At 41.8% G+C, this 14,509-nt stretch overlaps 1 protein-coding gene across 10 annotated transcripts in view; it reads left to right on the top strand.

Annotated features, from left to right (window-relative positions):
• The window catches only part of CACNA1C (calcium voltage-gated channel subunit alpha1 C), a 431,119-nt gene that overhangs the window by 300,527 nt on the left and 116,083 nt on the right, over positions 1 to 14,509 (top strand). For 5 of the 10 annotated variants that reach the window (XM_039383225.1, XM_027726697.2, XM_027726696.2 and 2 more), the window contains exons 10-11: positions 7,684 to 7,758; positions 9,762 to 9,852. In XM_039383225.1, coding sequence (XP_039239159.1) covers positions 7,684 to 7,758; positions 9,762 to 9,852 — 166 coding nt within the window. The remainder of the gene's footprint in view (positions 1 to 7,683; positions 7,759 to 9,761; positions 9,853 to 14,509) is intronic. The other 5 variants (XM_039383226.1, XM_027726705.2, XM_027726703.2 and 2 more) reach the window with 1 other exon arrangement.

The raw sequence follows: 14,509 nt of genomic DNA, 5'->3' as shown, positions 1-14,509 counted from the left end.
CATTTTGGAGCAGGAGAGGTGAGTTCCATTTCAGATCATGAAGCTGAATAGAATCTGTTCAGTGTGATCTATGAATACACCTATGGGGGTCCAGTGTTTTCACAGAGCCCTGGCTCTGGAGTGACCTAGATCTTATGTGTGTGGTACTGTACCTGTTCATCAGTGAATTGAATTGCTTGATTGTTTGCCATCAAGGAAGGCATTGTCCAGAAGCCTTCTCACACACCTCACACAAAGACTGCTATTCGAAAATGTCTGCATTTGCTGAGAATTGGTCTGGGTCAGGCACTGCCTGTGCAATGGAACTGTTCATATGGACAGGGCCTCGCTGCTGTCTTTTCATAATATTAATGCTTAAATATTTTAAGCACTACTTCTAAATTAAGTCTTCCCAGATGCAGGAAGCATACACTACTCTTCCAGCTTACAGAGTGGTATTTCTGATGAAAATTCTCAATCATTTGTTCTTTTCTACAGTCCCTTCACCTGTGGCCCAGCCTGTACCCTGCCTACCCTTTGAAATAATACAGCCCATTTTCTCCCTCACATTCACTTTTCCTGTGGTTTTTTTTTTTTTTTTTTTTTTTTGTGATGCCAACAGGGGCCAGCCTTGAGGAGTATAGTTTCCTTCTTCTATACCAGGTATAGTCCTCAGAGAGACGTACCTTCTCATTGGCACAATTCCTGCCAAAGTTCCCTGGTTGCAGGGTTGTACAAGCTCCCTCTGGGGAAAATGTCCATTGTGAGCTACCAGGGCATTACTCCCCACCCACTGCACCATCCAAATAGTCCCTGGTGTCCTGACCTATCCTCTTACGTTCTCTAGCTCACCAATTGTAGGCCACTCACAGAGTTTTCAGGCATCACCCACCTTGAAATGGCTTTGGGTAGGCAGGAACGTCATAAAACAGCCAGGGCAGCATCTCAGTCACTTTGAAGCTTAGCAGTCTAGGTGTAAAGCAGACACCTAGACTCCCTGGAGAGTTTCTGATGACCTAAGCAGATCAAGTTCTGTAATTTTTTTTTTTCTTCTCCTGGGCTCTGCAGGGAAGATGGATTCACAGGGCTGTGAACTGAAAGAACAAAGATGCTGTTGCTGAAGTAGAGATTCTCTTCAAAGCTACAACCTCATCACCCAGCTGTATATTTGTATGGGTGGGCAGATACAGAAGTTCCTCCATGCACAGGAATCACAAAAAGCACATGGGCTGCTTTAAAACCACATTTGTGTTTAAAACCTGTGTCCTGGCTATTTTCATTAATAACAAAGCCAGTGAGAAATATTAATAACTTCATGATTATTAGAAACAAAAAGCAACCAATCTTTTAGTTGTTGATTTTGCTGTCTTGAGGGCACTTTCTTTGTGGTTAGTTATTTTGTTCATAATCAATGTTTGTATCACTTCCCAACACATTATCTACAGTGTTTGCAGCTTTCATACCCCCATTTCTAAGGCTCCTGCCAGACCAGCCTGCAATAATGGAATCCTTCTGGTTTTCAAGTGAGACACTCCTGCTTTTCGTGCCGATATATCATTTTGTGGGGTAGTTTCAGGCACATTTGATGGCACTGCTGCTTGTCCTGAGTTCCTCTGATAAAAATTATAAAGAATGAGAGTGAAAACTTGTAGAACCATTAAGATCGTGCTGTTGTGATTTGTTTGCCATCACAAAATACTGTTGGAAGAGTCAGAGATCCTCAGTTGTTTTGCCTTTCTTTCATTAAGTTCGTCCATCCTTGAATTGCTTCAGAATTCCGTGGGGAACCAAGGGTTTGCTAAAAAATATTATGCTGATGCCAGAAAGTTACACTCTAAACCATGTCCCAGCAAGTAAATGCCTTGCCCTTTGGCACCTCAGTTGTTGCTCCTAGCAAGGCAAACAATGCAAGTCATTTATCACACATAAAAAATAGTTTAGCATGTTGTAGGAGGATCCAGATTCAGGAGAGAGACATCTTTCAAGACCTGTTCTGGTAGCACCTCTGTCACTTTGCGACCCAGCCCATCTGTCCTTCTTCAGCCACAGGGATTGTGAGAGTTACTTCCATTGCACTTGCAAGGGATACTCTGCAGTGAATGGACTCCTATCACAGACTAAGATGTTTGCTCAGCAGCACAAGCAGTTTCCCAGGGAGACTGCTCCTCGTGCCCTTTTAAACAGAGTTAGACTCCCTTCTGTGAAGTCTACTTTTGGGTGAGTCCCACATCCTGTGCTTACCAGATATTTTGAGATACCACAGGTTATGCAAAGAAAAGCTTTGTCCTTCAGGCAGGGAAATGCAAAGAGGATTTTAAGTCCTTCCTTTCAAATACAGAACAGAACATGTGTGAGGCTGGCAAAGGCTGTCTCTTGGCAGGGCCAGGAATCTGACTGTGCCCGTTACGTGGTCCTCTGTGCAATGTGCATTCCACTCTCTGGCTGAAAGGAACAAATATTTGTGGAACACAGCATATTACTGTCAATACTGCTATAAAAAGAAGGGAAATGGCAGCTGTTCAAAGTAGCTGACGAGTTTGTTACACTAAAATAAGTCCCAGGAAGATTAATTAGTAACAAGGTAATGCATTCATAGGTGTGCAGTAGTCTGCATGTGGTAATGACAGATCTATTAATCACAAGGCCTGCACAATTAATATATTTTACTCTCCCTCCTATTCCTCTTTGTGTATGGCATAAATCTCCATAGCCCATGGCTATATCCCCTCAACATCATATGATAGGTATGGACATATGTTGACACTCTGGAAGAAGGATAAGTAAAAACAAGTCTTTTTATACAAAAGGCATACTTTGCAATTTGTATTGTAAAATATATAGTTTATCTATGAACGAAGTTTGGAGATAGGATACTCACTCTCAGTATTGGCAGTGTTCTTTGTACTTCTCCATTCAGTAAGGCCATGCTACACTGCAGCAGTCCCTTGTGGCACAGCCCAATGCCCAGCTTGGTTTTAGTGTAATAGCAAGTAGTAAGCTGCTGTGCCTTTGCTGCTTGTTCACTGATGTAAAAATCTTTTTACCAAAAGCCTTTTCCTGCTTGACTGAAGTGGATACAACTCGCAATCACTTCATGGCTCTTTATTACAATCCTGGCTGACCTTGAGTGAAAGTGTGAATCAAGCTCACACCCCTTACAATCACAGTCATTTGTACATGATCAAAGATTAGATAATGCAAAGTGTATATATTACATGTATTTAATGTATTATAGTAGATATATTGTATATAGTGTACAATACTGTCTGTTGTGAGTATTGGCCTCTGAGCCCTTGGTAAGCATTTTCCAACTATTTTCATGATTTTTCTGGATTTTTTTTTTTTTTGCTAGATTTATTGATGCATTCTGTCTAACTTTAGGAGGTATGTAACCACCAACATATAGTTCAAGTTCCCTTTCCTCTTCTCTTGTAAAAGCTTTTCTTTCACAGAACTCCTTTTCAAAGAAGAAAACACAAAAGAATACCCCAGTCATACCTAGTAAATTTTCCTGACAAAATCAGGACATCTAGAGAAAACTAATCTCTTACCTCTGCAGTTTCCCTTCTGCATGCTGCTTGCATTAGGAGCATACTCACTGATTGTTCCCAAGACACTGTATGCATGTAGCAGAATGAAAGCTGTATCTTATTTAAATTAATAAGATGAATGAGTCCAGCATTTCCAAAACAGGCGGTGAGAAGAGGAAAGCTAGGCAATATTCATGTATTAATTAAAATGAGATCTCTCCACCAAAAAAGAATATAAGTCAATTGATATTCTGACAGCTGCCTATAGACTCATTCGTGAAATGATGGGCATGAAAAGCACCATGGGAAACAGGGTTTTTACCAAAGTCATTCACTCCATGCACATTCTGTTAAAGGAAGCAGCTTGGATATTGCAATTTATTCTTGTTGGGCTTGATGGGAAAAGAAATCTTAAATCCCAGCTGGAGAATTCGCAGGACTATTTTGCTCTTTAGATTTGCTTTATAGTTCTGCAGAGTCCCGCTTGGGAGACATTAACATCAGTAATAACTATAGCACTTAGCACTTATTGTAATGTGTTTCATCTGCAGATCTCAGAGAGATTTGCAAGGTGAGTGCAGAATTACAGTCCCCCTGTTAGACAAACTGAACATATATGTAGAAAGACTTGGTCATGTGGCCAAGGTGACACAATAAGGTGAAATGGTGGTGAAGTGACTTCAGGTCCTTCTGATCTCAAATGCCACCATGGGCAAAAGGGGTTATTTAGACTCATATTTTGCAAAGTAATTCAATACCAGTAGAAATTAGATGTGAAGTCACACAATGTGAATAGTCTCTGATATATCCAGTTCTAAAATTAATGCCCAGACCTGCACTGACGTGTAGTAAGATGTCCCATTACAATCTGTGAAAGGTTTATGTTTTGTCTGTATTTCTGGAACTGGCCACCCTTTGCCCAGGCATGATCTTCTCTGGTTCATAAATTGTCAAAGTATTAAAGTGAGGTAAAGCAATAAGTGTGGCAGCATTATATAATCCATGGAAATAAATCTGAATATTAGAATTACTTCCTCTGCCAAGATGACAAACATTTCATAAATGCAAGATGCAACAGTGGTAGTGATGTTTCTGAACTGGGAAGCAAATATTATTCTCCCAGCGTGTAAGGGAAAAATTGTCTCAGAACTGCACAGAAGGGTATTTGGTTGTGCCAGCTTTCTGTTTCAGCAGTTGGCTGTCTTTTGGCAACCGACCATCTAATAATTCATTGCATGCCCATGGGGCATTTCATTGGAGGAGGGACATATGTTAGTGCAAGGGTAGAGCTGGTATCAATACTTGGTGCCAGTGACATGGAACAGAGGCTCTCAAAGGGTCTTGCACATCTGTCTGTCTAGTCAGTCACAGACTGCAGGCTCTGCCCTTATTTTGGTCTGTCTGTTGGGTTTCAGAGCTCGAAGTAACATAACACGAAGCATTTTGCAGCTTTATTTTTAAGGAAGCTACATAGCCTTTGTTGTTGCTTTAACTGCTGCAGGAATGCTATGTAAGTAATGTGAAATTGGATGTTAGGTAGTCCAGGAGAAAAAGTCTATGTTCAGTGATGAGCCACACTGTGGCAAGATGGAAGAAGTGCAAAGACTTCAGAAGACACTGTAGAGAGAATGTCAAACCTACTGGTCCTTATGGTTTGCACTGTTTAAACCATATAATACTTGCATGCCTTTAAGAAGCTGTTTCAATTCCATTGAAAAAAGTTGCTATGCTATCCTATGCTACCTAGAAAATATGTAGCTGGCTAATGGGAGATTTCATCAGCCAGAGTGCATTATGGATGTGATGATAAATCTAAAAGAAGAGATTCTCATGTAAGCAAAGCCACCAGGGTTTGCCCCAGGAACAGGTACAATAGTTGCTCAGAGAAGTTACAAATACACGGTCGTTGCAAGTGTTCAAGGTCAGGTTGGATGGGGCTTTGAACAACCTGAGCTAGTGACATTTGTCCCTGCCAATGGCATGAGGAGTGGACTAAATGATTTTTAAAGGTCCCTTCCAACCCAAACCATTCACAATTCTGTGAAATATGTAATACAATCTATGGCACCTGTCCCTGTGTTGTTGTTAGTGATTCTCTGTACTGGTCTGGTTGAAGTGAGCTGCCCATTCTGTGCCCAGTGCCCTGTTAGCTGGACTGCTGCTCCTGGTGCAATCAGGCAAAGACAAGCTGTCTGATGGAAATGCCTTCTCGCCCCTTCAGCAACCTGCTGTCACTTAGGATGGATAGATGTGGGGACAGAGTTGTTCTCTGCTGTCAGGAAGTCCCCTGTATAAAACACTGGCACTTAGCAGATTGACCAAACACCTTAGTCAGTGCCTTGCTAATGCTGCATTTTGAACACTGAAACACCTTCAATGCAAATTATACAGTAGATGGAAGATCTAATGGGCTGTTTGAAGGCCGGGAAGTGGGGAGGTGTGATCCCTCTACATCTAGCAGAGCCAAGAGCCCCGGGGATCTCTTATTTTGTTACGAGCAGTGGATATTTTGAAGTTGACAGGGAATTACACCTGTGAGACTGCGTAGGTCACTGAACACACATGCCATAGGATGCAAGGCACCTGGATTTCCATTGCTAAATCACTTTGTGTGCACCTGGCAGGAAATCTACCTTGGTCTCTTTTTTTGCCTTTGTCTCAGCTCCCAAAATTACAGAGAGGAAGTGGCCATTGAGATGGCATAGTCTGTATACCATGGTCCTAAATACAGCTCTGGTCTGGACTTGAGCCCACCATTTGGAAGAAACATCTCTTCTTGATTAAAACATTCCTGTGGTGGATTTACTACCAGCATTCTTGGTACATGGCTCCAGTAATTAATTACTCGTACTGCAAAAAATTCCTGCCTTGTTTCTAGACTGGAGCCAGGGTGTAGGCAAAAAGTCTGGGTTCTCTGAAGACTGAATCAGATAAGAAAACCATCTGGGCAGTATTTGGTACTTCCTCTCATATTCAGCCTCAGTTTATACACAACTCTTCTGCAGCATTTCTGTTTTCAGGTTTAGTTAACTGACCTGAATGAACCTCACAGGATCTGCACACCTGATTATTCTCTGGTATTGAAGGTCTTGTGAGGTGCCAGGTAAAGCAAGGGATTGTGCTGCTGAGAGCATTCTGCATTGGGGAACGTAGTCCTAATCTCCTGTCTGTTCTGACCTTTATCTTCCTGTAATACTTCACACCATCTTAATACTACTTATTGTCCTTAACGTTTTCCATCAGTGCAGTGTATTAAGTGCTTTGTGAACTGGTGGCTGCACGCTGATCCATGGGATCTCTTCAGCCCATGTACCACTGCACCTGCATCTCTCACTGTACTTGAGCTTGACTTTCCACAGCAGTAACATCAGGGAAGCGTGAAGTACAATCTAGGATGTCTCTGTGCATGCACCTCTGATCTGCGGGGGCTGAGGACCTCTGTGCGTCATAGGCAAAGGATCAACATTAAGTAGTGCCATGAAAAGCCAAGCAACAGGATGGCATCAGGGGGCAAATGCCATATCTAAACTCAAATGGAAATCGTGAGTCGTAGTCCAGGGGTATCCTAGTTTTGGTAAGGGGGTGTGCGTCTGAGTGCTCAATGAATGTTGTTATCTCTGGAGATGAGGAAAGACAGAGTAATGTGATCACCCTTACAACTTTGCTTTAGCAGTTCTGACAGTTTTGGAAGAGTCTCCAGATACCGGAGCAGTTTAGGAAGAAAGCCAATGAACCTCATTCAACTATAGGGTATTTCAGATTATGACCCAAAGGGTCAGAGGATAACCTGGGGACACTGCCATTGCCTTAGTTTCATCAGTTTCAAGAGGTCAGATGGTCAAACAAAGAGAGTTTTGCCATTGACATCACTGAAAAAAGGATCTGACCCATAACCTCATATTCATCAACTTCATGTTCTCAGAAGCCAGACGTAAAAAAGAGCATAGATCGAGTAAGAGTTATCCTCTGAGGATCTGCTAGTGATATTTCATACCTCTGTATACCTTTGTTTTACATTTTGTACTTTTAATTCACATGATGAAGTTTTCAGACAGAAGTGGATATCATGTGTAAGCTGAGTTCCTTGTCTTTTTCTTTTGCCTGTCACTGGCTGCATGTTCTCTATTGATGTCTTGTTCCTGGTACTTGACACTGACCATCTTGTCTGTGAAAGGAAGCACTCCAGCTGGTTTGCCTGATGAGAAGAAAGGAAAGTTTGCTTGGTTTAGTCACTCTACAGAAACCCATGGTAATGTTGCACTGCACTCTGTGTCCACACTGTGTATATCTGTGTGTATGTGTGTCTGTATAGCTCAGTGCAGACTGGCATGTAATACAGCTTTGTATTCTTCTGCATGTACGTGCCTTGCTTTTTCTATTGTTTGTGCAATGTCCTCTTCATGCACTCAAGATAACAAGCTGCTCTGCAAATCAGTCTCTTGCTAATGTCTTCAAAATTGTTTTCCATTTGCAAATAAGCTCGAATATGTCTTGAAAGCGCTTTACCTCATCTTCAAAAATGACTTGCAAAATATCAGTGTTTGGGGATTTTTGCCTGCAGGGCTTAGTCTGGACAAAAATTTTAATTATGAATGTTGTTTTTTTTCTTACAGCTTACTTGACTGTTTCATATACCTCAGAATATTAATTCAGTTTATCCTTAATTTATCTTTCCAAATAAACAAGATTATTAAAACATCTGTCTTCGTATAAAGGAAAAGTCACCATCAGAGTACAATATTCCATAGTTCTGTCAAGAGTGCTAGAGGGTCCATTATTTCATATGGTCCTAAGAACACAACAAAAGAACTTTAGATTTCCCAGATGTGTGTTTCAGGTACATGAATTTTTGTGATGGGGTGAAGGAAAGATAGTTCATTTTGAGGGACATTTCTGCCATAATGCTTTCAAAGCAAGAACACAGAATACTTTTGGAAGAGCCTTCTGATATCTCTCTAGCCCCTGAAAGATGACCTGGTCCCATGGCCCTCTGAGCATCTGCCCAATTGAAATACAGAACCTGTTTCTTTTACATTGTCTCCTTTTGTACCGACAGCCCACAAGCAGGTGTATTCTTAGTACTGAGTTACATATTCTTACAGGCTATTGGAAGTTTCTCCACCAGCTAGTAGTGCATGCTCTCAAGTCTCATCTGATATATATATCCAGTTGCTAATACAGGTCATGTTCTGAAGTTCTACCAGGTTTCTGGGAGATCTGTTTAACACCACCATCACTCAGTCTTAAGTATAATTTTTTCAATTGTTTTGTGTATTTGAAAAGAGGGGAGGAGGAAAGAGAACACCTATTAATTCCTATCCATTTTCCTAACTTACGTTGAATTATTATATATTAAGGAGTTATTAGAGCTCATACAGGAGCCACAAACAACTGGTGAAGTGTTTTTTTTTTTTTATGATCTGTAGAAATAAATCAAATGTTGAGATTTGATAACAGATAGAAAATGTGACAGGTGCTTGAATCCAGATGAGATAGGTTCACACCTAAGGTTGCTTTCAGTTGATGTTTGTTCCATGATACTTCTGTAAAAGCCTAGGAGATTCTGTCCAGTTCTTCGATGGTGAGTGCCAATGTGAAATCTCCACCATAGTCCATATTCATTGGCTGCTTTGCTGGTAGTGTCTGAGTGGGTCAGACAGACTTAATTTCTCTCTTATACCTATAGGTCCAGTTTATAATTGTAAGGTTGAAACACATTGATGTGACAGATACACAGTCTACAAAATACATCAGTATTATTGATGGGGTATTTGCTATCAGGCTAACAGAAGCTTTTTATCTGCATACATGTCAATCCTGGTACCTTTCATTTGTATTCAATTGTTGCACAAAAGACTGGGGAGGGCAGTGAGGTGGTTGGGCTGCTGCAGGTAAAGAGGCTCTTTTTTAAAGTGTTCTGTTGAATCAAACGGAAGCTTCTTGTTGGGGTCATCTGCTTTTCAGTGGTTCTCATTCATAAAATTTCCAGGAACTGACTCTGAAAGAAAGAGAGCAGCTGCTTCTTCCCTTTTCTTTAGCATTTGAGCAACCTGGGTATGTTCCTGAAGTCTACCTGCCCGGCCTGGTCTGTACAGGGAGGCACAAGACTTGCTCAGCAAATCGCTTAATCCTCAGGAGCTGCAGCTGAGGGTCTTTTCATTAAGCCAGTTCCTTCACTCATGTGGCTCACTAAGAGATGTGCCAGGTTCTAATGGCCAACCCTCTCTTTTTTCTTCCCTTTGACTCTTACAGTGAGCATGCCCACCAGTGAGACCGAGTCCGTGAACACAGACAACGTCCCTGGAGCGGATATGGAAGGCGAAAACTGCGGCGCTAGGCTGGCGTGAGTACACACACACACACATCTGCATCAGGGCTTGGGCTGGACTCGTGGGTTAAAACCAGGGCAAATGTCAGGCTTTTTAAGAGGAAGAAAGCCCCGTTGTGGGTGAAAGGAGAGGCTGCAGAAGATCTATTGATCCAGTTTCTTATCTTAATTGCAGTGTAAACTCACTCTGGACATTAGCGAAGAGCTGCTGGGTTTACATAGATTTAAATAAAGCACAGGATGCCCAGGATAAGCAGATCTGGTTTTGCATAAAAGAGAAACTGATGGCTAACAGTATTCTTATTTTAAAATCCCTCTTAGGTGATGGATAACCAAAACCAGTATGTGTAGACCAAAGATAGGAAATGACTGGTCTGTTTCAATTTTTCTAACGATTTTTGTACACTTTACAGTGCCTTGTAATAGAAATACATTGATGAGAATTCCCATTTGACAGACTGCATTACACCCTTCAAATGCTGCAGAGAATACTGTAGTGACAAAGAAATACATCAGTTAGGAGGGATTAATGCCTCCTTGAAGTTGCACCACTGTAGTTAGAGAAGGTGCTCAAGAATGTGTGAGAGTGGTTATGAAATACCATATTATATGGTGTATTTTTTACCGACACAGAGAGAAAGAATAGGCAAGAGGAGTCCTATATTCCCTTTTGTATGACTAAACAAGAATGGACTTTATGCTGTGGGGGCAATATGTTAGTCCCTCCTAAGTTCCTTGAAAAAGGTGTTAAGCATACCTCTGCTATAGCTTGGACCATGCTGGAGTATTTTGAGGCTCTGTCCTGTCCTTGGGCCTACCTTGATCTCTTTGGTGATGCTCAAATGCTCATCATAAGTGAATAAGAAATGCTTTATTTTGTCATAGCTGTTGACCAGTTGACCCAGTGTTCAGGTTCTGATAGGAGGGCAAGCGCTTGAGCCTGGGTATTTCCTGCTTTCCAATCTCCTTTTGCTGCTCCCAAACTCATGCTTATTGGAATTAGAGATATTAGCGGGCACACTTCTGCTTTTTGCCTCTATGGCCCTGTTCATGGATTTACCTGACTAAGGCTGTCTACCTTCACAATCTCTTGTGGCAACAAGTTTCAAATATTCACTACCTGCTGTGTAGACAAGAACTTTCTCTTATCTGTTTTAAGATGATCTATCACTGCTTTCAGTCAATGTCCTCTCCTTCTAATATTGTGATATTTAGTGATCAATTGTTCCACATTCAGCTTATCTATCACTTTCATAACCTTGTAAACCTTGATTGTATCTCCCACACATACCCTTGGCCCTCTCCTCTACAAACTGAAGAGGAGGAGATCTTATCTACATTAAAAGATGTGATACCTGGGATATGTTATAAATTCAATCTGCTTTCCTTGAAGAGTCAGCCAGCTGCTTACAAACACCTGCCTGCTTCTGTGAACCTGCTGAGCCTTTTAGTTTAGATTACGAACACTTTTCTGAAGGAACCAGGCTAGATCTATTCACAGCACTGAGGCAGTTGTAGCCCTTTCTTTGGCACCCCAGCAAGTTGCTTGTGCTCTTGGTGCATTACAGGAAGAATCAGATGGATGTGTGATCACTTCTTCTAGCTGGATTCAGTTTGAAGAACCATCTCTGTTCTGCAACTGTGGTTCACAGAATCACAGAATGGGTCAGGTTGGAAGGGACCGCAGTGGGTCATCTGGTCCAACCTCCTGCTCAAGCAGGGCCATCCCAGAACACGTGACACAGGATTGTGTCCAGACAGCTCCTGAATATCTTGAAGATCTTGAAAGATGATCGTTAGCAGCCTCGCTATGATGTCCATCAACTCTCTCATGGATGCCTTCCATCAGGGTCCATGGACTTTTGGATGTCAGGTTTGCCTAGCTGTTCTCTGACCCAGTCCTCCTTGGGCAAGGAAAAGTCTTCCTTCCATTTCTCTACCTTGGTCTCCTGGGTCAGAGATTCCTGAGAGCTGACTTTGTCTGTAAAGACCAATGAAAAAAAGGCTTTCAGTAATTCTGCCTTCTTTGCACCATCTGTTACCAGAGCCCCCCCTCCATTTAGTAACAGGCCCACATTATCCTTAGTTTTCCTTCTGTTATAGATGTATTTGAAGAAGCCTTTCTTCTTGTCCTTGACATTCTTTGCCAGATTTAATTTTAGATGGTCCTTGGCCTTCCTCGTCTCATTTCTACTTATTCTGACAACTTCTCTATATTCATTCCAAGTGGCCTGACCCTGCTTCCATCTCCTGTGTGTTTCCTGCTTCAGTAATGACAGGAGTTCCTTGTTCGTCCGCAGAGGTCTCTTGCCCCCTTTGCCTGATTTCTTGCTCATCAGGATGCATTGTTCTTGACCCTGGAGGAAATTATCCTTAAATATCAGCCAACTCTCCTTAACACCTCTTCCCTGGAGGAACTTTTCCCATGGGATTCTTCTGAGAAGAGCCCTAAAGAGGCCAAAGTCAGCTCTCCTGAAGTCCATGGTTACACTTTTACTTGCTGCCCTGCTTCCTTCTTACCCAATACTGAACTCTACAATCTCACAGTCACTGCAGCCAGGGCTGCCCCCAACCTTCACATCTCCAACAAGGCCTTCCCTGTTTGGTAGTATTAGGTCAAGCAGCACACCATTCCTTGTGGGATCCTCCACTACCTGTGTCAGAAAGTTGTCATCAATGCTTTCCAGAAACCTCCTGGACTGTTTGTGCTTTGCTGTGTTGCTTTTCCAGCATCTGTCAGGGTAGTTAAAGTCCCTCATGGAGGGGGGACGCAGGGCCAAAAACAATGGCAACAGCTACTATAAGGTTTCATATATTTTTTAATATTACAGCTTGCATTCATTTGTTCTTGCATTCAATGTTCTTAATCCCAAAGGATCCTAATGCACTTTATGAACTGTAAATGCAGGGATTGTTTTCACAGCATTAGACTTCAGCCACTCTCAGGGTAAAATGTGGCAGGTGTTTAAAAACAACAGGCACAAGCGTATAGGGAGATGTATGAGGGATAGCTTGTTCTGCACTGAAACTGCATGGGGAATTTTGGCAAGCAGAACATAATTATCCTAGCTGGAATGTGGCCAGGAGAGCCAAAGTTAAACCCAACTCTAAACGTAATCATGACTTAGAATGGAGTTTGCTTAAAATAGCCCAGCGTGCTCACGGGAGAATGGCAGTCCTCAGATTTGGCATTAGGAGCAGGGATGGCTACGTCCAGCAGGTTTTAGGGAAGAAGGCATAGGAAAATTACAGGAAAACTGAGCTTCATTTCTTCTTCTCAAGTTGTAAATGTTAAAGCAGGGCCTAATGTTTCACCAGACCAGGACAAGTAAGATTCAGAGAGATAAACAGTTTCCTTGCCACTTTTCACTTCATTTGAAAATGGATGATGTATAGTAGGAGAATTGAAGTCTGTTATTGAGAAGGATTTTTTTACTCTTTACCCAAGGACAGTTGGGATCCTCAAGGCCTTGCTCAGATTGCTTTTCATCTCTAGGAGATGGATAGGCTCCTTCATCCATGAAAATGAATGGTTATATCATTGTATATGAAATTCTGGGGTGAGATACAAATTTTGCCAGTAAGTCCTGCATTTGTAAAATGTTTGTTTCAAGCTTTGTGAAGCTGCAAATTCCTTAGTTGTGGGTAAATTCAGATCTGCCTTTGATGCTGAGGTTTGGAATTCTTTCTGGTTTCTTTTGTTACTGTGTCACACAGGCAGAGAGAGAAACCAGCTTTCCTGGCTTTTTCCTGGTATTAAATACTCTTCTCACTGACCCCTCTTTTAAATACCCCATAGGCCAAGATTCCTGCTGGAACATATAAAATTTAAGCAAGAATTTATCTGAATGAATGTTTTCTTTTATTAGAACCTGACTAAGAATCAGAATTTGGCCCAGTGTTCAAGAATAGTGAAAATTCATGTGGGAATTCAGTTCAGCATTTCCAAAAAGTTCCTCATCAAGTACTAGAGATGTTGAGTAAGCATTAATAATTATACTCATGCCATCCTGATTTACTCTAGTTGAAGATTAGGCCAGGACTTTTGAGCAGTCATCTGCCCCCTGTTTTTACAGTTGAAATGTGACCAAGGTTTTTGTTCGATTGTTGAGTTTCATGTATTGCACGTGAGTCTTGGTCTTTACCAGTTTTCTAAAATCACCCAGTGGCCTTGAGTCCCCATTGCTTTGCTATTAAAGCACTTCTTCACAGAGGGCACAGGCTGCACTGGACAAACTGCAGCCAGACATGACTGAAGCAAGGTGGGGATTTCAAGTCACAGGCAATATATTTATTTATTTAGTGACATCAAGCTGCCTAAGGCATTTAACCACCCCAGCACACCACCCCAGTTATAGGCTGAGCTTGCCATCCAAATGCACTCATGATAAAAGGAATAAAAATGCTCAGGAGACTGAAGGGAAAACTTTTTCATTGAAGAGAATTTAGAATTACTGGCTGTTCTTTCTGTTCTTTTAAAAATCTACAGAGCTTTGAAAAACTGTGCCTGTGAATGACAGAAAGATCTGCTTGAGAAGCCAGGCTCAAACGTGCCTTTTGGAAAAGGAGATCTTCCCTGACAGCCTTTTTCAGCTCCACAGAGACATATGCTATGTGAGATCAGGAGAGTACCTCTCAAACACAAGCTATCTCCTGCTGATGAATTGTCTCA

The sequence above is a fragment of the Pipra filicauda genome, unplaced genomic scaffold (assembly GCF_003945595.2).
Source record: "Pipra filicauda isolate LSUMZ 115617 unplaced genomic scaffold, ASM394559v2 scaffold2_size9829703_pilon, whole genome shotgun sequence".
NCBI lineage: Eukaryota > Metazoa > Chordata > Aves > Passeriformes > Pipridae > Pipra > Pipra filicauda.
The sequence above is the reverse complement of the archived record's forward strand: the minus strand, read 5'-3'. Positions and strand labels throughout refer to the sequence as shown.